This window comes from Chelonoidis abingdonii, chromosome 11 (assembly GCF_003597395.2).
Source record: "Chelonoidis abingdonii isolate Lonesome George chromosome 11, CheloAbing_2.0, whole genome shotgun sequence".
Classification (NCBI taxonomy): domain Eukaryota; kingdom Metazoa; phylum Chordata; order Testudines; family Testudinidae; genus Chelonoidis; species Chelonoidis abingdonii.
Window position 1 is genome coordinate 8275478 of NC_133779.1, and position 22140 is coordinate 8297617.

Below are 22140 nucleotides of genomic sequence, written 5' to 3' on the forward strand. Positions count from 1 at the left end.
CTCAGACCAAATAATCACTGAGCAAAACCAAAATCCCCATTGATCACTATCAAGTGTTTCCCAAAACACCAGAGGAAAAGAATCACAATTTTCCAAAACCTTAGAAGGGGGGATCACCCCACCCCAGCCCACTGACTGAGCGAATGAGGTTCATCTTAGGGTGACCACATCGATTAGGGAATATTACATACAGTGCTACTGGCCTTTAGTCACACTGTGTATTGTGGGTCTAGCACAGTCATGGATTAGAAACACAAACATGTGCACACAGTGACTGATTCTGCATTGCACAGAGAAAAAAAAGCAACCCCTATATAATTTCAAATTCAACATAAGCAACTGTTTAGGTGTAATCCTTTTGCCAGGGGGAGTCAGCAGCAACCAGGGCTGGGTTCCTTTTGACAACACAATGCACAGCCAGCTTGAGTCCCTACCCAGTAATCTGAAAAAAATTACACCCCACCACTTGGTACCTCTAAGAGCCAGTACTTCTCCTCTCACAAGCACTGTGTCAGTGTATAGAAGAGAAAACGTAATAAAAGGGGAAAGGAACCTGGCACTACTTGGGAAAACACCACAAGCATGATTTGAAAACATCTGATCATGAATAAAACACCCACCCCAGAGTACATTGGCTGTATCCTTTTCCTCAGTCTCTCACCTTACAGTGTGAAAATCCAGCAAACAAATGTCCCTTTAAAACATCAATGCCCTCTCCCTCCATCTCACCCCACTCACAGTTGTCCTTGGTCAGCGAAGACCCAGAGTTTGGAGGTGTGTTTGTGTGAGTTAACCTCCCACCTGGGAGTGTGGGGCATTGAGCAGTGCTTCAGCAGCTGTTGCAGTGCCACTGTTCACTCTGCATCACTGCCTGCCATTGTTCACTCATATGGCCGGCCACTCCATCATCATTCCCTGTACCACCAGCCACTCCACCATCATTCCCTCTGCCACTCACTGCTTTCTCTACTACTAACTCTGGATTGTTCTGAGGTTCCAGCTTTCTGCAATTTCAGTTTCCAGTGATTCCAGCAGCTAGTGGGGCAACCTCTTTCATCAAAGACACTGTCCCACCACAGGCCTAAGACTTAATATTTAGACCAGGTTATCAGTGACGTCAGCTCTAGTGATCCAAACCAAGAGACTCTCAATTGGGTCTTAATAAGCTCTGTTATTAAACACTACAAAGTCAAACACTAACGTGGGCCCTCGATGGGGACTTTGTGGAATCATAGATTAATGGGGTACCTTATAGATTTAGGAGGGAGAGGGGGGATCCCTGCCCACAGAGAGAGCTGCAGAGCTTCCCAGGGGGATGCTCCTTCTCTGGGGACACATAGAGAAGTCAGGGCCGAGTGACTGCAGAACCAGCACCCTCCCCAGCTGATAATATTCACTAACCCCCCTGGATATTACAGTGACCATAAATCCTGAGCTATGGGAGGACAGTCCCAATTGCTGGGTAATTGTTTCCACCTTGTCGCTCCCCCGGGTGCCCATTTCACCCCCTGCCCTAACAGACTCTGATTCTAATTCCCCAGGTGGAAACAACTTCAGTGGGTTTGAAACATCATCGACTCCAGCCAGCCCAGGGACCACACACACAGGTAAAGTGGGACCTCGATGGAGACTTTGTGGAATCACAGATTAATGGGGTACCTTATAGATTTGGGGGCAGGGGGAGGGAGGATCCCTGCCCCCAGGGAGAGTTGCAGAGCGGGAGGCCTTTCATAGGGGGATGCTTTCCTTGGCTGGCCCTGATCTGGGAATGGATAGAGGAGTCGAGACTCAGGTGCTGCCCAGCCAGCTCCTGCCTTGTCAGAGTTGCATTCATTAGATAGATAGATAGATCGATTGATCGATCAATCGATCGATCCGGGGCAATGACTCAGAATCCATCTCTGACCCCACTGCAATCAGAGGGTAACTCCAGATTTATACTGGTAGAACTGAGATCAGAATCCAACCCAGATACTTCCAAGAACTCCACAGACCTGTGCTGTTCCTGGGTTTATTATGCAGGGAACATTAGACAAGGGGAGGCAGCTGAATGCCCTAGGGCTGGGCACAGAGGGGTCAAATTTAGTTGGTGTTGATCCTGATTTAGTTGGTGTTGGTCCTGCTTTGAGTAGGGAATTGCACTAGAACCTCCTGAGGTCTCTTCCAACCCTAATATTCTATGATTCTCTGAAATGACAGACAGACAGACAGACTGAGGAGCAAGGTATATGTCTCTCCCGTAGAAGTCCTGTGTCTTTGTGCATGCAGAGCTCTATACCAAACCCTCTATCTGTGTGAGCCCCAGGGGAGTAATGGCCTGGGGGGGCACTGTGAGTGTAGGTACCAGGGGCTGGGGGTTGTTCTGTACAAAACAGGAGATCACACCAAGCTGCAGCACATAGAAAATACTGGGGACGTGACTAAGTTTCTCATCTGCAATGTTACACAGGATGACAGCAGGAGCTACACCTGCTGTTATAGCAGCACATCACAAGCCTTCATCTGGTCAGATCCCAGTGATCCTGTGGAGCTGGTGGTCAGAGGTGAGGGGCCTGGTTTGGAGTCCTCACTCTCAGCCTCACACCAAGTCCAGCCTTCACAGAGTCTATGCCCCAAGCGGATGCTCAGAGCCAGGATCTGCCCTGGGGCCTTACAGAGGGGATGCCCAGCAAGGGATCAGGAAATCAGTGGATTTGTCTTGCAGCTGAGGAAAACAGCAGCAGCAGCAACAGCAGCTGTTAATGTAAGGCAGAGGGAAGGGGGAACCCTGCCCCCAGGGCAGGCTGCAGAACAGTGAGGCATTTCTCAGGGGGATGCTCCCTATCAGAGGATGCCCAGAGAAGTCATGGCCAGCAGCTCCAGAACCAGTCCCTTCTCTAGCTGATACAATTCACTAATCCCCTGGAGGTTACAGTGACCATAAAGGCTGAGTTGAATGGGGAGGGGCACAATTGCTGAGTTGCTTTTTCCACCTCTTCGCTCCCCCGGGTGCCTATTTCACCCCCTGCCCTGACAGGCTCTCATTTTAATCCTACAGATGGAAACGACCTCACTGGGCTTGAAACATCATCATATCCAATCAGCCTAGGGACCACACAGACAGGTACCTGAATGGGAAAATCATGCCTCCCGAATCTACTAGAATTCTTTGAGGGGGTCCACAAGTATTCGGCCAAGGGTGATCCAGTGGGTATAGTGTAATTAGATTTTGAGAAAGCCTTTCACAAGTTCCCTCACCAAAGCCTCTTAAGCAAAGTAAGTTCTCATGGGATAAGAGGGAAGGTCCTCTTCTGGATCAGTAACTGGTTAAAAGTTAGGAAAGAAAGGATAGGAATAAATGGATAGTTATCAGAATGGAGAGAGGTAAATAGTGGCGTCCCCCGGGGGTCTGTACTGGGACCATTATTATTCAGCATATTCATAACTGATTTGGGAAAAGGGGTAAACAGTGAGGTGGCAAAATTTGCAGATGACACAAAATTACTCAAGATAGTTAAGTCCCAAGCAGACCATTAAGAGTTACAGGGATCTCACAAAACTGGGTGACTGGGCAACAAAATGGCAGATGAAATTCAAAGTTGATAAATGCAAAGTAATGCTCATCGGAAAACATAATCCCAACTGTACATATAAAATGGTGGGGTCTAAATTAGCTGTTATCATTCAAGAGAGAGATTGTGGAGTCATTGTGGATAGTTCTTTGAAAATATCCTCACAATGTGCAGCGTCAGTCAAAAATGTGAACAGAAAGTTGGGAATCAATAAGAAAGGGATAGCTAATAAGACATAAAATATAAATCCATGGTACACCCACATCTTGAATACTGCGTGCAGATGCGGTTGCCTCATGTCAAAAAAGATATGTTGGAATTGGAAAAGGTACAGAAAAGGGCAACAAAAATGATTAGGAGGCATGGAACAGCTTCCACATGAGGGAAGATTAATAAGACTGGGACTTTTCAGCTTGGAAAAGAGACAGCTAAGGGGGGATATGGTAGAGGTCTGTAAAATCATGACTGGTGTGGAAAAAGTAAATAAGGAAGTGTTATTTATTCCTTCCCATAACACAAGAACCGGGAGTCACCAAATTAAATGAATAGGCAGCAGGTTTAAAACAAACAAAAGGAAGTATTTCGTCACACAATGCACAGTCAACCTGTGGAAGTCTTTGCCAGAGGACGTTGTGAAGGCCAAGACTATAACAGGGTTCAAAAAAGAACTAGATAAATTCATGGAGAATAGGTCCAGCAATGGCAGTTAGCCAAGACGGGCAGGGATGGTGTCCCTAGCCTCTGTTTGACAGAAGTTGGGAATGGGTGACAGGGGATGGATCACTTGATGATTACCTGTTCTGTTCATTCCCTCTGAGGCACCTGGCATTGGCCACTGTCAGAAGACAGGATACTGGGCTAGATGGACCTTTGGTCTTACATAGTATGGCCACTCTTATGTTCTTATGGGATGGGGACTCTGTGGAATCACAGATTAAAGGGGAACTCTAGATTTGAGGGGGTCGGAGGTGGGATCCCTGACTCCGGGGTTAGCTGCAGAGCAGAGAGGTCTTTCAGGTCTGCTTCTGTTCTGGGGACGCATAGAGGAGTTGGGGCTCAGAGGCTGCCCAGCTGGCCTCTTCCATCTATCTTTCATTAAATAGCTAGATGGGTAGCTAGATCCAGGGGTAATGGATCAGAATCCGGCTCTCACCCCATTGCTGTCAGGGGGTAACTCTGGATTGACCCTGGAGAAGCTGAGTTCAGAATCCAGCCCTGACACTTCCAAGAACTACACACCCCCGTGCTGTCCTTTCACAGTCCTAACAAGGAGCCTGGATTTCACCTGGGGCAAGATCCTCCCTCTGGGCCTGGGCGCCGGTGTCCTGCTGGGCCTGCTGCTGATCATGGCTGCAGCTAGTTACTGCTGGAAGGAGACTCCAGGTGATGTGACCGCCCTCTCTTATCCCTGCCCCTACCCTAGGACAGCCCCCCCCCCATGTCTGCCAGGCCCCTGTGAACATGGGGGTACCTCATCTGGACATAACCCCTGGACAGCTCCTGCACCACCTGTCAGCAGTGGGAGGAGTCAGACCAGGATGACCCCTGCCCATGCTGGGGCTGCTATGAATGGTTTGTGATGTCCAGAGATCCCCCTTCCCACTGTGAGCTGGAGTCACCCCAATGCCTGGCCCTACCCCATTCTGAATGCCCTACCTGGGTAGGTCGGGGGGGGCAGCAGTGCACCTAGACACTAGGTCTCTTTCCAGCCAGCAGCTCCCACCTCTCCAGCCCCTGGAAACCTACCTAGTCTGGACATTTCAGATGGTTTGCTCTCCCCTCCCCCTAATCCCATCCCAGGGAGGGGGCTTGGGCCCCTGGGGTGACACTGGCCCCTCTAACCTGCCATCTCTCTGTGCTCATAGGAGAGCCTGAATCCAGTCGTGCAGAGGCGAAGATGTCCTCAGGGGAAGAGCCCTATCTGCTTGGAGAGCTCCACAGGGCAGAAACGCCTCCCTCCCTTCCCCCAGGAAATCTCTGCTTCAGGGAATCTCACATTTATTCCATGGTGCTCCTGATTCGACGGCCGGACCTCTGTGAGAAACCCCCTGACCCCCGACTCCGAGCACACCAGCCCCTGTGGCACTAGCTAAAGGAGCACCTACCAGGGCCCCAGGGGGGTGGGGAAGTGGGGCCGTAGCATGGCCCAGTGCAGGGAAGGTACTGCCTACATCTGTGGGAAGCCCAGGGTGGGGTGTGGGGGGCTAGGCGCTGTATAGAGCCCCCTCAATAAATAACCCCTTCCCTGCCGGATTCCCAGCTCCTCCTGCTCCCCACTGGGGATATGACGTGAGGATATGAGGGAGGGGCTGTTAGTGCTTCCTTAGCCATAGGCCGCTCCCCCAGCTGGAGCTGGGTAATCTCATAAAAAAAAAAACAATTTCAAGTTCATTTGACAAGAGCTATGTTCCATTAAACCATAGTGTCTGGTATTAAATATGCTCCCACCTTTTATTTCTTTACTGACTGGGTCTCATATCAGCCTTTCCATGCTTTTGCTCAGGATCACTGTCAGGATAACCAGCCTACAGTTACCCAGGGCATTCCATTCTTTAGAAATATCCGCACAACATGAGTTTGTTTTCAGTTCTCTGGAACTTCCCCGGTGTTCCAAGATTTGTTAAAAATCAGCATTAATGGTACAAATACCTACTTTGCCAGTGCATTTAATACCTGTGATTTCCAGTTATGGTTCTGCTGATTTAACAAATTCATAAATTCCAACACCAGAAGGGACCATTGTGATCATCTAGTCTGACCTCCTGTGTAACACAGGCCCGAAAATTGCCTCAAAATTATTCTTGGTTGTACGAGATCTTTTTTTTAAAAAAATAATCCAATCTATCCAGCATGTCCTTTGGTACATTGTTCCAATGGTTAATTATTCTCTTTCTGAACAAATTTTTGCTGCATTTTCAGTCTGAATTTGTTTGGATTCAAGTTTCACACAGTGCATCTTGTTGTACCTTTAAAAAGTGTTTCATTCTAATAGTTGCTGTTTAACATCCTCGCCAGGTGCAGCTGAAATTGAAAGTATTTCACTATTACTGTAGGATGTAGATACGTCATTCCACTTCTTCCCAAATACAGAACAGAAATATTTGTAATATTTCTCCTTTTTTTGCATCATGACTTGCAATTTTACCATCCTCTTCTCCAACTGCACCAAAACTGATTGCTAGGATATTTTGTTCTCCATATGTTTCAAGAACTCCTTATTGTTCTTATCCTAAAATGCCATAGATTTTTCATTGATATTGTTAGTTTTTTCTTACCAAGTGTCTGCAATTCCTAACTCCTCAATTGCACCCATTGAGATGAAGTTCCCCATTTCCTAGCTGTTTAATATTATTATTTGTTATTTCTACTTTCACTTCCCCTGATAACCAGGATGAGGGGTTAACTGAAGAAGCCACTTTCACAATTTGCTGAATAATGTGTTTTAGGGCATCTGATACTCTTAAACCACCTGCCAGCATTGCTCACATTTAGGGTTGCCAACTTCCTCTTTGCAGACAACTGGACCTCCCTGCCCTGCCTCTTTCCCCAAGGCCCCACCCCTGCCCCATCCTTTCCCTCAAGCCCCTCCCCCTGTTCGTTCCTCTCCTCCCCTGCCCCCCTCCCACTTGCTGCACTCTCTCCTCCCCCTTCCTTGTAGCTGGATCCTCTCCTCTCCACTTCTCTTCTCCCACTCCCACTGGGCTCCCTCTGCCATGGAGCTGCAGCCTGACATGAAGTCTCCTACCTGCCCACAAGATGCATGTAGGAGGCGGTCCGAGCTAAGTGGGGGCTGGCTCGGGTTGATGACCCGGCACCTCTCCCTTCCCGTCTGTGATAACCAGACTGTAGGCAGTACATCTGACTGGACACTGCCAAGTCCTCTTTTTGACCGGATTTTCTGGTTGAAAACTAGGCACCTCGCAACCCTAGCCACATTTTTATCAGCCAAAACAAGGTCTAATATCCAGTTACCTTGACTAGGTTGCAATATTTATTTTTATTTACTCTGAGAAGAGAGATGCGAATGCAGCCCCTGATCTAACTGCAGTCAGCCAGTGACTCCAGAATGACCTGAGAGGAGCTGAGATCAGAATCTGGCCCTGTTGCCTTTGCAGGCAATGGGTGACTCTGGCTTGACCCCCAGGGCACCTGATCAGGATGCAGAATATTGTTTCAGTTTTGGAGTGAAGGTTCAGGTTTCACCTCCTCTTTTCCTTGATTCAGTTCCCCATTAGTAATGCAAACATTCCCCCAGCCATCTGGCCTCTTTGGTACTCAGGGTCCAGCCCCCACTCTGCCTGAACAGCCAACAGTTCAGAAAGGAGACAGCTGCATTAATGACCAGACCTCTGGAAATGGAATCCCAGCCCCTGGTCTGAGAGCCTCTGTCCCACAAGCCCTGGTCTCAGATTTCCGCCACCCCCACACTCAATCTCATTTCAGATCCTGCCCCACTGACACATATTCAGGCTTCAGACCCCTGCCCCCTAGCACAGGCTGGTACTCACAGAGAAAACTTAGGTTTTCTACTGTTTGAAGTTAAAGTCAGCTAATTCTGCAACCCACCGGTGTGCTATGGGGTTCAGCCTGGCAGTGGTGGGGATGTAGGTTAGCACATTGTTATCTTTGTTAACTGTGAAGGATTGTGGATAGTGGATTTAGTCTACTAAATAAATAAACGGTCAGTTTTCAGAGCAGACAGAGGTAAATAGCAAGGTTCCCCAGGGATCTGTACTGGGAGTGGTGCTGTTCAACATTTTCATCAATGATCTGGGGAAAAGGGGACACAGTTTTGGCAGGCTCAGATTAGTTTTTCACTCCAAGTAGCTCCTGAAACTCAATCCTGGGCAAACTGCCCTGATGACAGTATCCGTTATCTCAGCCTCAGTGTTCCTCTTGGCAACACCATTTGCAATTTGATAAGCCAAACTGCTTTGGTTTAACCTGTCCTTTTGTAGGGAGTTCCCAAACTGTCCTGTTATTGTAAAATCTTTCTTTAACACTGGTTTTCTTTTCTGGGATGGGACTGACAGATCTTTTGCTTCTCTTTTGCTGTAGCAATAGCCTGTAGAATCTTCTCTCTTAATGCCAGCAATGTAGACAATCCCTGATCTTCCAGTGGATTTGGCTCTTCACTATTGAAATTAATTCTTATATATTTGGGTAAGGTCAAGCAGCTTTTGGCTGCAGTTTCACTGTGATTTGTCCCAGAAATGCCCAGGGAGTCACAGACTTCTCTTAAATATTCATTCTTTAGCTGATATCAGAGTCCTCCTACCTCCACTACAGGTCATGTAATGCTCTCCCAGCCATAGCGCTTACAAACAATTAAATCTTCCCTGGCAGTTTTCTCTGGAGCAGTCTGCAGAAGCTTTGGTGGGTTCATCTCTCAGAGAGGTCAGATCATTGCAATTCAGCCTCTCCTGTCTGGGCTCACCAAATCTGATACTCATGGAGCAGGGGCAGTTTGAATAGTGGAGTCTTGTTAAACTTAGTATCCACGAAACAAACATATCCAGCTTGCACAAGTCCCATTGCTGCTCAGTCCTGTTACAAGTCTGCCACTGCAACCAGAGCCATCCCCACTGAGCCCCTCAGCAAGGCAGACCTTCAAGCCATATCTGATTCCCTTGGGAGTGCTATACTGCAGCTGAATTGAGCAGGGGTGAACGTCTAGCTCCTCTGACAGAGTGCATTAAAGACATGAAGTGATGGGGCTCGTTTCCCTCCTGGTCAGCTGTGTTCACGAAGCTCCTATTGATGCTAGCACAGGCCGGCGGGGGAGCATCTCCTCTTGTGCAGGAGGTCGTCTCAGGAGAAGGACCAGGAACAGAATAGCCTTTGGACTGTACACACCTGTTCTAGACAACAAGCCAACTCTTCTTTCATCCTCACTTCATCTTCAGTGAGTCGTATTTTACTTCACACCATCTGCTCTGAAAAAAGTGTTCATGGAAACATTGCTGCCGCCAGCACTGCCAGGGCACTAGAGCATGTGCACACTTAACCGCCTTTGCCAGCGCTGCACGTTTTCACTGCAATAGCTGCATCAGTAAGAGGTATGTGGCTCTGGGGTCATCATCCCAGCATCCCTCATGCCGCCATCAGGCACATAGTCTTGTGTGGACTTTTTGCAGTGCATTATGGGATACAAGCACCCCTCTCAGGGAATTGTAGGCATTTAGGGTGGGGGACAGATATGACAATTTCCTGGCATATCCTGGACAAACCTACCTGAATAAAGTTTAAGTCACATTGGAATCCATTGTATTAAAAATGCAAAGTTTCTGTATTATTGAGGGTTGTATGAAATTTCTCTAGGGGGGAGGTGTGACCAGTGTAAATCTTCAGAAGCATTATGAGCTTCAAAGGACTATTTCAAACAACTCGCCAGACAGTTACATGGGAAATACCTGGGGGAGGTGAATGCACATTGCTAGGCGTGGCAGGATGTAGAGGTTTCATGCAAGAGTTCCCACTGACAGAAAACACAACCACTTTGTTGGGAGCTGTTCTTCGTTTGGTCACTGTAAGAGTTGCTTTGGCAGGAAGGGGCAGAAGAGGAATGGAGGAAGGACTCAATAGCCATCACAGCCAAAACAAGGAGTAAAAGCAAAGAACAAAGGTGAGATTTGTACTCACATGTTCAGAACACAAGGGATTACCAGTCCATTGTCTTAATGACTTGGCCAAATCATCATGCAAAAGGATCCCATTGCCACCAGCCGTCCTTTGATCAGCCAAAGTCAGGTATAGAAGATATAGCCATTAAGGCCTGCGGTGGTGCAGAAACAGCTAGTAAGAGTCCCAGTCTCGCCAGCTGGATTCAAGTTCCAGTTAGCACAAGCCATGCTATGGCATCCCTTTTGTTGGAAGTTTTTCTTCTGCTGTTTATTGTAAGAGTTGCTTTGGCAGGAAAGGCCATGAGAGCAATGGAGGAAAAACCTGGCCATGGCCAAGACAAGAAAGCCAACGACCACAAGAGGCGTTCGAATGCAGCCATACAGACCACAATGGATTAGCAGTCCATTGTCTTAACAAGTCAGCCAGGCCATCAGTTAAAAGGGCTCTGGTGTCACCAGCTTTCCTTTGATCTGCTGAAGACAGTGGCTGAAGCCTGTAATCATGCTAGTGTTGCGGAAGTCTCCTGCAGGATTCCCATTCTTGAGAGGTGGCTGTGAGTTCTGGAGGGTGAAAGACATGCTACAGCAATCGGTCCCTACCTGCCGCCACCAGAACAAGGAGGAAAGGCCAAAGATAAATGTGGTGTTTGAAATCACATGGGCAGATCACGATGGAGGTGCTGGGACATCACTCGGGAGGGGGTGTGGCTGAGTCACATGACTGACCCCCATAACATGTGCTGTATCTGTTTCTGGAGGATGCCCCCAGGTGGTGCATGCAGGTCCCAGCCCTGGGTTATAAATAGGCTTCGTAGAATTCAATTTTTAATTTTTTTTTAATAATTTTGACAATGTTAATGTTGATTTTTAAGGGTTTTTAAATTTTTGTTATCAATTTAAATGTCCACTGTTGGCTAAAATCATGGGTTTCCAGCAACATTTTTATATTTATTGATTTATATTTCACAGTGGAGGAAATTACAAGGGGGTCAGACAATAATTATTTAATGACAGTAAATGTTGAGATTCAAAAGGTTAAAGTTTTATAACCATTAAAACACAAATTGTCATAATTCTATGTCAAAATATACACAGTAAATATCCCCAAATCAACCTCTAACAATGTCTCAAGCAGCATTTCTCTTACTTGCTTATCTGCAAATGTTTATTATCGATGGAAATATTTTCTCGTGGGTTTGTGTGTGTGCAGGGAACTTGATGTTCACTGATATTTATCAATAACAATCACATCTGTCCAAGCTTAGTTATAAACAGAGCCCCCTGCTGCGTGTGAGACAAGCTTGGAGACTGGGCTGTGGTTACAGGTTGTGGTCGCTGTTCCCAGCACAGGCGCGTCTCCTCCCCCAACCCCAACCCCTCGGCCCAGCACTATTTATAGACACAGTCCCAGAGTGATGCTGCTCTCGTGACACAGTCACTCCTGTGCTGTGCTCATTTCTCTCTCGGGGATGGTGGCTGTGCTGCATTCTCAGTATGGCTGGGCAGCTGGGAGAATAACCCCAGGTCCAGCCCCAGGGAGGGCAGGCAAACACCCTTTGGGACAGCTGGTAGAGAACAGCTCAGAGTGGGCTGGGAGCAAGGCCCACAGCTCTCTCCTGCTGGATCCAGCTCCCTCTCCCCAAGCCTGGCCCTGCAGGAGTGAAAATTAAACCCTTATTAAGTGAATGTGTCACTGCTCACGCACTGAGTGCCATCATTGCAGCCAGGTGTTTGTACGGGACATAGCTTAAGAGAGATGTAAAATGTAAAAGTTTAGACTCCAGAAGTGTTAAAGTGAAGCTTGTCACCTGCGCTATGGCAATCCCTTCAGTTGAGCCAGTCAGCACAAAGAACAAAGCACAGCCGTGGAGACAGGCTATATTCACAGACTGGGCCAGGTGCGGGCCTGAGAATCTACAAAGGGCTTGGCTACACTTACAGTGCTGCTTGGTGAAGACGCCTACCTACTCTACCTATGAGAGAGCTTCTCAGCGTAGGTACTCCACCTCCATGAGCGGTGGTAGCTAGCCCAATGGGAGGAGCCCTCCTGTTGACACAGCGCTGTCTGCACTGCGGGTTAGGTCAGTAGAACTGTGTAGCTCAGGAATGTGGATTTTCCACACCCTTGATCGATGTAGTTAGACTGACGTACGCTGATAGTGTAGACCAAGCGTCGGACAAAGGACCCCCAGGATAAGTCTCAGAAGAGAGAACTCCTCTGGGAAGAGACAATGGTCTGTACCTACAAAGAAAGAGGAGAGGGGGCAAGAGCTCCCTTTCACCCAGGAGGTGGCTGACAGCATTTATCTCAGGAACAGGAGATCACTGCCAAGCCTGGAGTAAAACCCTGGAAGGACTGTGGGGTGAGCGTTGCTCTACCAGACAGAAAAGTATCTCGTTCAATGAGTCTAGGCTCTAGTCAATGTGGTATGATTTTATTTGCCTTGGAGCCATTTATTTCCAACCCTTCTCCTTGCAACCTCTCGAATCTCTACACTCTATGAAATCACTTGTCCTTGATGTCGCTATGAAGGGATCTAGGGCTGTGCGTTGATCAGGGCGGTGACTGGAGGTGGAACTGGTCAGCTGGGAGCCCTGTTCCTTTGGGAGCAGCAGATCTGTGACTGCTGTGAATGCCCCGTGGGACAGGGGCTGGGAGCAGCAGAGGGACGCTCGGAGGACTGGGGGCTGGAGTGTGCCTATTGCCAACTTGGAGAGAAGCCACCTCGAGAGATCTAGAGGGCACAGCTTGTGTGGCCTGTAGCCGGGGGAGTCAGAGAGCTGATCCCTGGTGGGCACAGACAAGGCTTGATCATGCTAGGGGCAGCTGGTAGTGAAGTGCCTCACAGCCCTGTGTGCCTCCAGGGACCATCACGGATCCCCAGAACCTCCAGCCTCCTCTTCCCTGCCATTCCTCTCAGCATAGGGGGGCTCTCCCCTGCCATTCCCAGCAGACTTCTCTTGTTGCTCCGTGTCAGGCTGAGCGATGGCTCTTTTCTCCATGATGCAGGTGAAGATGGGGGCAGACATCAGGAGGAGCAGGACCAGGGTGGAGCGCAGGATCCAGACCCAGAGCAGAACAGCAGGCGCTGGAATGTGGGGGAGAGCAGGGTGAGAGGTCATGTGCCATGGGGCTGAGTGTGGGAGCAAATGGACAAGACAAGTCCCACTCCCTGCCTGGCTGGGGGGCATTTCACCCAGCAATGACACATCCTGGACGAGCAGGGCTGACTCTAGCTTTTTTGCTGCCCCAGGAAAAAAAAAAAAGGCAGACGGACTGCCGAAGCAAAAAAAAAAAACCAAACAAAAAACCGGCAGCTGCAAGGAAGGCAGTAAAGGAGGCTTGCAGGGGGGTGAAGGGCAGCACCAGCCCGCTCCCTCCTCCCATGGGCAGTCAGGCGCTGCCGGGCGAGAGGGGCTCCCCCTCCGGCCTTGAGGTGTCTCTCCCGGATGGGCAGGCTCCGAGGGGGCCAACACAGGCAGCACTGGCTGGGATCTGCAACCTCTGCGCGGGGCCGGCATTGCAGCGGGGCACGACACAGTGCAAACAGCTCTGGGATCAATGGGACACCTCCCCACTGCCCGCTGGGCTGCTGCAGAACCCTCCCTCCCTCCAGTGTCTGCCAGGCCATCGCAGAACCCTCCCTCCTTCTGGTGCCCAGGGGCTGCAGGAGGTGGTGGCTCAGCCGCTCCTTTAAAGGAGGCTCAGCCAGGCCGGGCTCAGAGTGGCGCGGAAGGCGGAGGTCGGTGCAGGTGGCGGGGTGGGGCGCGTCCCGGGGAGCCCAGCGGCATGATGAGCGGCAGGGATCGCTAGTTCCTGCCCACACCCCCCAGCCAGGGTCCGTGTCCCTGCAGGGCTGGACTGGCTGCCCCAAGATTGGCAGGAATGCCGCCCCTTACAATGTGTCTCCCCAGGCACGTGCTTTCTCATCTGGTGCCTGGAGCCGGCCCTGTGGACAAGCCAGGGGGCGGCTGCTCCTGCAAGGATCTTCCTCACTGCTGCCTCTTTGCCCCCTCACCTCCGGTGTCCAGCCCTAGCACCTGCTCAGCTCCCTGCTCTGCACCCTTGGGGCCCTTTCTGAGACGTGCTGACAACTGGAATCTGGGTTGATACATTGGGACTGAACTGGGGACCTCCAGAGCTGAAAACATCAGCTGCTATTTCATGAACTAAAGAACTAAGGCTCTGAAGTCATCGGCTGTAACAAGCTACAGCCTCTGTGGCTAGGCAGCGAGGGAAATTTGTAACACTCTCATTGGTGGGTTAGGCTGTCACCCTGGGGCTGCTCCCAGTTAGGACAGGCCAAAATTGTCTAATCTCAGTGCAAGGGTTCCCTCTTCTTACAGAGAAATCACACAGAGCTAAAGAAAACTGGTTACCTTTGGCAGATGCTTCCCCTCCAGAGTTGCTGGCGCTAGGTATATCTGTAGGGTAGATGTACAGTAGATTATAGTTCTCTTCAATGATCTGAAGCCCGTATTTAAATCAGAAGCAAAATGTCAGTAATTACGACGGAATTACGTGGGCATGAAAGCAATAGATCAGGGTTTCTTTCTAAGACACCGGGTTTGTAAAATCACCCCATAAATCTTAGATTCTATTCCTCAATTTCTGACTTAAGGATCATTGACATGACACAAAATTTCAGGTGTATATGCCCAAACCCCCTACACAAACTGAAACATTGTGTCATGTCAATATATTAAACCAAACAACTAAGATAATGATATATAAACATATTCCCCCCCACCCTGGGTGTGCACGGTAGGGGGGAAGTGCTCGGGGGGGATGACCTGGGGGGCACTGCGAGTGCTGGGGGGGCAGCCCAGAAGGTGCCATGAGTGCTTGGAAGGTAGCCTGGGAGGTGCCACAGGTGCATGGGCAGAACTGCAGGTGCTTGGGGGGCAGTCTGGGGGCACCACGAGTGCTTGGGGGTGGTCTGGGGGACCCACAGGTGGGAGCAACCCGGGACTCCCGCTGGTGATGGAGGAGAGAAGTTGGCAGGGGTGGCAGACTCCCTACCAAGCTTCTCGGAAGTGGTGACATGTCCCTTCCTAAGCTCCTAGCTCTGCACACTGCCAGCTCTGCAGCTCCCATTGGCTGGGAACTGCAGCTAATAGGAGCTGTGGGGGCGGTGCCTGCCCGCAAAGGAAGCACACAGAGATAGGTGCTGAGAGAGGGATGGACATGTTGTCCTTTCTGGGTAGCCTCCACAAAGTAAGTCTAGAGCTCTCACCCCCTCGCGAGCCCCAACCCCCAGCCCTGAGCCCCCTCCACACCCAAACTCCTGGTGCTGCTGTGGTGGGGGTGGGGAGGGAAGGAGGGCGCGGTGACCCAAGACTGCCCCAGCACCAGATGGTGAGGCTGGCCCAGGAGCTGCCTGAGGTGCTCGGGCAGTCCTGGAGCCAGCCACACCAGTCTCTGCAGAAGTCACGGAGGTGACTTCCATTACCTCCATGACAATCTCGCAGCCTTATCTATGACTTGTCTTAGATGTTGGGTTCTGAGGTGTATTGAAAATGGTGGCAGAATTGAGGGCTATCACTTTAATTTGTAAGGGAGTTCCTAGTACTGCTTGTAGGCTCGTGGGCTCTGAGGGAAGTCATGTGATCTGTGTCAGTCTGGATTGTAAGAGCCAGCCCGAACTAAAGTAATGTGAGGTGTGTCTCACTGCCTTAGGGAGCAGCCTGCTTTGCCTCTCTCTGGTTTTGGTGGTGTCATTCTGAATTCTAAGAAATAAAGTTGTATTATGCTTTAACCTTCCAACAATACTGATGTTTTTATCTAACTTCTCTATGTATATGCTGGTAACATAACAGAGCAATCACCCACTTGATGGCCAGGTTGTAGGGGAGGAGGTGCAGGACACATGGCTTCTGAAGTTTATGGTTTAGGCAGGGATACCATCTGCCTCCACTTCTAAAGATTCATGGCCATGCTTCCTCTGAAGTACTTTGACAATTCCACAGTACTATCCGTGGAGTTTCATCCAATCAGGATTGATTAGGTCATCTTTTTATGACAGATTATTTACCCAATATAGTAAACGTCATGAAGAAATTGGAAGAAATCCAGAAGAATCATTCTCTTAGGGAACTGATGGGCAGGATCCCGTGGGAGGCTTATATGAGGGGGCAAGGAGTCCAGGAGAGCTGGCTGTTTTTTAAGGAAGCCATATTGAGGGCACAGGAACAAACCATCCCAATGTGCAGAAAGAATAGCAAATATGCCAGGCGACCAGCTTGGCTTAACCGTGAAATCTCTGCTGAGCTTAAACTCAAAAAGGAAGCTTACAAGAAGTGGAAATTTGGACAGCTGACTAGGGAGGAGTATAAAAATATTGCTTGAGCATGCAGGGATATAATCAGGAAGGCCAAGGCACAACTGGAGTTGCAGCTAGCAAGGGATGTGAAGGATAATAAAAAGAGTTTCTAAAGGTACGTTAGCAACAAGAAGAAGAAGAGGGAAAGTGTGGGACCCTTACTGAATGGGGGAAGTGTTATGCAGACAAAACTACACAGGATTGTTTTAGGGGACAAGGCAAAGATGCCACGTTTATTATGATAACAACTTGATCTATAACCGCTAATACCTAATACTTACACAGACGCACCCCCTAAATGTTCTACAGCTGCTGGATAATTACCAGTCCTGAACGTAGCTTGAGGTTGTGGCTTGATTTCGCAGCTTGGGATCGTAGCTCGTGGTGGCTAATTGGCCAGGAAAGCCAGGCACGAGGAAGGGCTGGGTCTCTGTCGAGTGCGCACTGATGCCTTTCCATGTTGACAGCAGACCGTTATCCCTCAAAGTCTTCCATCTTACCTATCTTTTTTTATAGGCTTTTGTTTGAACCAAGAGTCTATAGGTCTTGCTGTGTGACATTGTCTCTGGGTTCGGTGTGATTGATCACCCATCAATTGCAGACCTGACTTTCAGCCTTAGACCTGGCTTTCATCTTTCTTCAATTGTACCTTTGTTCTTTTCTTTTTAGGGTGGACTCTTCTTCCTTTGTCAGGACTGGTGTCTGCATCTTCAGCCATTGGTGTTTAAACTTTATTTCATCAGGATGGGCTGGATCTGGAGGTAGATTCCATCATCCATCCATACCTCATTCACAAGTCTAAACTGAACTAATAAGATTACAGCAGGGCTTTGCAGAATGAAGGTTGCAGCAGGCTTTCATAAAATGGAATAAGTGTTGTAAAATGGAGTTTGAATTACGATATGGACAAGTGTAAGGAATGACGAGCAGTGAGCAGAAGTTACAATATTGAAACAGTGCAAGTTTCAGTGATTTAGGCAGCAATTGGATTGAAAGTGAAACTTAGAAGGGGAGCTGGCTGTACAGCTATGGCTCTTAACAAGCAGCTTAATTGAGCTGAGCAGCAGGGGACTTTTCTAATGAATGTGAACTGGGGGAGCACAACAAGCGACTTAATTGTCAATTAACCAGTTATTGGGGTAACCTGGTTTTATGAATGAATATTGTTTGGTTCATAAAACTTTACTTATGAAGTTACACTAATAAAGTGAACAATTAAAAACAATTTCATTTATCAGTTCTACAGAGGCAACCTAATGACACATGATATGGAAAAAGCTGAAGTACTGAATGCTTTTTTTTGCCTTGGGCTTCTCAGACAAGGTCAGCTCCCAGTGTGCGGCACTGGGCAACACAGTATATGGAGGAGATGAGCAGCCCTCAGTGGTGAAAAAACAGGTTAAGGAGTGGTGGAATCTCCTTCCTTAGAGGTTTTTAGCTGTGGAAGCTAAAAAGAGGAGACCTTGAACATACCTCCTAGAACAGAGGTTCTCAAACTGGGGGTCGGGACCCCTGAGGGAATCGCGAATTTATTACATGGGTGGTCGCGAGCCTCCACCCCAAGCCCCGCTTTGCCTCCAGCATTTATAATTGTGTTAAATATATAATAAGGGGTTCGCAATCAGAGGCTTGCTGTGTGAAAGGGGTCACCAGTATAAGTTTGAGAACCATTGTCCTAGAAATAATTAAATGATTCATTAGCAGTTCTCAGTCTTCCCTTAAAGACAAGCTAAACCCAGCTAATTGTGTCCATACTCACAAGCAGGCAGAGGCCCAGTGGCAGGACCATTGGGAGAAGTGGTGAGAATAGCAGCAGCCCCTCAGGGATTCGGCAGCAGGGAAGGCCTGTCTGTCTCTGCTCCTCTCAGGGAGAGACGTTTCTGTGGCTCTCTGATCTGACCTCTCCCCTTCTGATCTGCAGGGAGCATAGAAGCTGCAGGTGCTCTCTGATCTGCAATGTGCTCCCCAAGGTTCAGAGAGAAGAAAAGCCACAGCCCGTGTGAGAGACGGGGCCGTGTCTGCTACCGGCCTTCCTGCGGCCAAAGGGACGTTGCTCTCCCAGCTCTTCTGTGACAGGTCTTCTGCTGAACATTGTGGTTTTAAGACTGAAATCAGACCCGAGCCAGAGTCACAGAAGAGAAGAATGGCAGCTGGGCGGTCACTTCTCCAGAGTTCAACTTGCCGATGTGTCCCTGCTTAAAGCTGAATTTGGCACCTTCTTTAAACCCCTATGAAAAGTCAGAGTGGTCTGAAAATTGATAAAATTTAAGAAGACATTACTCAGATGACCCCTGCCAGAAGACAGAACACTGGGCTAGATGGAGCATTGTTCTGACTCAGTATGGCCATTCTTATGTTCCGATGTTCACCTCAGACTGCGGAAGGTGTCAGTCCTTCCAAACCCACAACTAGATTTTCCCTGAGGTTACCAATTTGTAACTGTTTCATAACCAGAACCCAGACTGGGCAGATCAGCCTATTTCTTTATGCAGATTGGGCCTTTGATTTCAGATTCCTGTAGCAGGTAATCAGCACATAATCATTTTCTCCTTAGCGCATAGACACCCCTTTCCCACCCCTCACCATCTGCTGACCCTAGTGCCCATTATACAATATAGCCATCTGTTACAATCTCTGGTTCCTATGCCTTGGGGTTATGTATCTCCTGCCACCACCAAGCTTCACAAGTGGAAATTTTACCTGTGTCCTCCCCCGCTGTTCTACCTTATTCCCAGCCTTCAGCCCCCAGGAGTGGGATACTCGCTGATAAATAGGGTAGGTGCTCTTCAAAGCGCGGGCAGGAACAGACAGTCACCACAACACTATTCTGGGCTTGTTTAACAAACTCTTACTTTATTACTTCCATGTAAAGCCAAGAATGAACTCAGTGATTGTCTATCTAGAAGTGCCCTCTTTACCCTCTTGAACACGGGAAAGTCTCACTGCAGATCGTGCTTCTCAGAAACTCCTGGATCTTACGTCCTAAGAACTTGGTCTCAGTGCTGCCTTCTTAGTTGCCTGGACCATACAGCCCCTAATGGACTAGTCTCTGGTGTCTTGAGCATCCATTCCTGATGCCTTCATCCAGGCACCAGAAAAAAACCCACCTCTAGCCATCAACCCTCAACTCACTCTTTGCACATTCCTCGCCCACCCACTGGAACTCACATAAACATGGCATGGGAGCTCCTACCAACCCAATGGACTTTTCCAGAGTTCTCACATGTTAAATCGCTGTCTTGTGTCCAAACCCAGATTTTACTCCTCACGGCTCCAGCCCCAGTACCATGAATTCACCATATTATTTGCCCTCAAGGCTTGTCAGTTCTATGGCTGAGCTGCAGCAGGCCCTGGATTTTATGTGCAGGCCTCCAGAGTGGGAACTTCAGCCAGGAAGGTTCTGCTGTAACTAGAACAACGGGCTTTGACGTGAAGCCTGGCCTCAGCCACATCCAAGATGAGTCTGAGCTTCCCCTGTATCATCAATTGACCCAAATGTTGGTTCTTGCTGGCTGGTAAACAGGCTCCATCACAGTCTCCTTCCTGGGGCTCTGCTTAGGCTGGCAGTGAGTGTGGGGCTCATGCAGGCTTGTGGGGCACTGGGAATCCTGTGGGGAAGTGAGAGGGAATCCCAGTGACCAGCTCAAATGCAGCTGCCTCCCACCCCTTCCCAATATCTCCCTGAGCGCTGGGTGGGGGAGCACTCCCCAGCAATGGGCTGGTGACAGCCCTGGACATCCTGTGTTATTCATCGGTTCCCATATCTGCATGGAGAGCTGGGGTAGTTCCTTGCCTTGGAGCCCCCCTGCTCAGATGCTGCTCACTCCCCAGTCTGAACCGCTGGTTCTTGGGGTTATAAAATGCTAGGGAAGGGCAGGGGATCAGGCTCCAGATGAGTGAGCTCCGGGGCCAGGCAAGGGGAGCCAGTGAGGGGTCCCAGCACAGACCTTGGTAGCAGGTGGAGGAGATGGAGGCTCTGAGTTGGCAGGGAGGCTGGGTTAGATCCTGCACCCCCCAGCCAGTCCCTTCACTGGCTTTGTGGGGAGAACAACTAGGGTGACCAGATGTCCTGATTTTATTGGGACAGTCCCGATATTTGGGGCTTTGTCTTCTATAGACGTGTATTAGCCCCCCACTCCCGTCCTGATTTTTCATATTTGCTGTTTGGTCACCCTACACAACCCCCATCCCACGTGGGACTATTCACAGAGTGTCACCCTTACCCAGTGCTACGGAGCCATCCGGGTGTCCCGCACTCCAGAGCTGCCTTTTCCTACCACCGCGTACGTCACAGCCTCGTCCCCGTCCATTCTGGGCTGCTGGGACGTCAATACATTTATACGGTTAAACATTTACAGCCTGTTTCCAGTCTGAATTTATCTACAAGGGAGCACCAGGGCAGGAGCCCTGAGCAGGGCCTCAGGATGCGGCAAAGGGGAAGGAGAGGAATGGCCCCTCCTTAGAGCTGGGGCAGGGGAGCGCCATGCTCAGGAGGGTGCTGGAGCATGGGTCTTAATTTTAACCGTGTGCCTCAGTCTTATTGGAATCAATGAGATGGATGCAGGGGCTTGGAGTCCGCCACACGATCAAGCGCTCCCCTCAGCTGGGGCTTCCGAGGATGAGACAAGCCGTGGGTCAGTCAGGGAAACTCCCCCAGCTGAGATGGGATGTCATCAAGGACCCACAGACAAATCCTTCTCCTTTCTTCTATTGCATGTATGGGGCCAGATCCCCAGCTGGTGTAAATCAGCATCACTCCATTGCTGTCACAGGCGTGAGACTGATTTACACTCCCTGGGGATTTGGTTCATTGACATCAATGGAGCTACAGCTGATTTACACCAGTGGCGGATCTGATCCCATTGACTCCAGTGGAGCTACAGTGACATGAAACTGACTGAAGGATTAAACTCAAGATTCTTCAATTCTTTCCTCCTTCCTGCCAAGAGGGTCACTATTTATCTCCTGGGGCTGGGATCACCCCGTGGTGACCCTCACTACTGGCCAGGCCTGAGGTTCTGACACTGGGATAAGTCCAGGGGATTCCCAGATTTAGCTGTAACTCCTGGTGTCTGTTTCCATGGGAACGTTCTGCCCAAACCCAGCAAACTGAGTACCGGCACGGCGACTCACCTGGTCAGCGCGGGCTCCGGTGACCACAGTGTCTGGGGGAGAGAATCAAGGTCAGTGCATCCTCACAAGCCGCCCCACACTCTGGAGAGACACTGCTCCACGTCCCCCAGGGACACAGATCCATCCCTGACCCCAGCTGGGCCCACTGAGGAGAGACAGCACTGGACCAGGAGCAGCTCCAGGTACCAGCATGCCAAGCGTGTGCCTGGGACGGTAAGCCATGGGGGGCACTCTGCCGGTTGCCACGAGGACAGTAGGAAGGCTGCCTTCGGCGGCATGGCTGCTGAGGGTCCGCTGGTCCCGCGGCTTCGGCAGACCTCCCGTAGGCATGCCGCCGAATCTGCGGGACCGGGTACCTTCCTGACTGTCGTGCTTGGGGCGGCAAAATACCTAGAGCCACCCCTGCACCGGACACAGCAGTATGAGCCCTACCAGGCTGGCTGGCCTAATGGACACTGGGTACCCAGCCTGCTGCCCATGTTGGATAGGGCGGCCATGTGTCTGGTTTTC

The 22140-nt window shown here is 49.7% G+C and overlaps 1 protein-coding gene across 1 annotated transcript in view; it reads right to left on the bottom strand.

Moving 5' to 3' along the window:
• LOC116823142 (scavenger receptor cysteine-rich type 1 protein M130-like) overlaps positions 1-22140 on the bottom strand; it is a 91621-nt gene that overhangs the window by 54033 nt on the left and 15448 nt on the right. Inside the window, 1 exon segment of the mRNA XM_075071251.1 lies at positions 13063-13263. Within this exon segment, the coding sequence (XP_074927352.1) occupies positions 13063-13263 (201 nt within the window).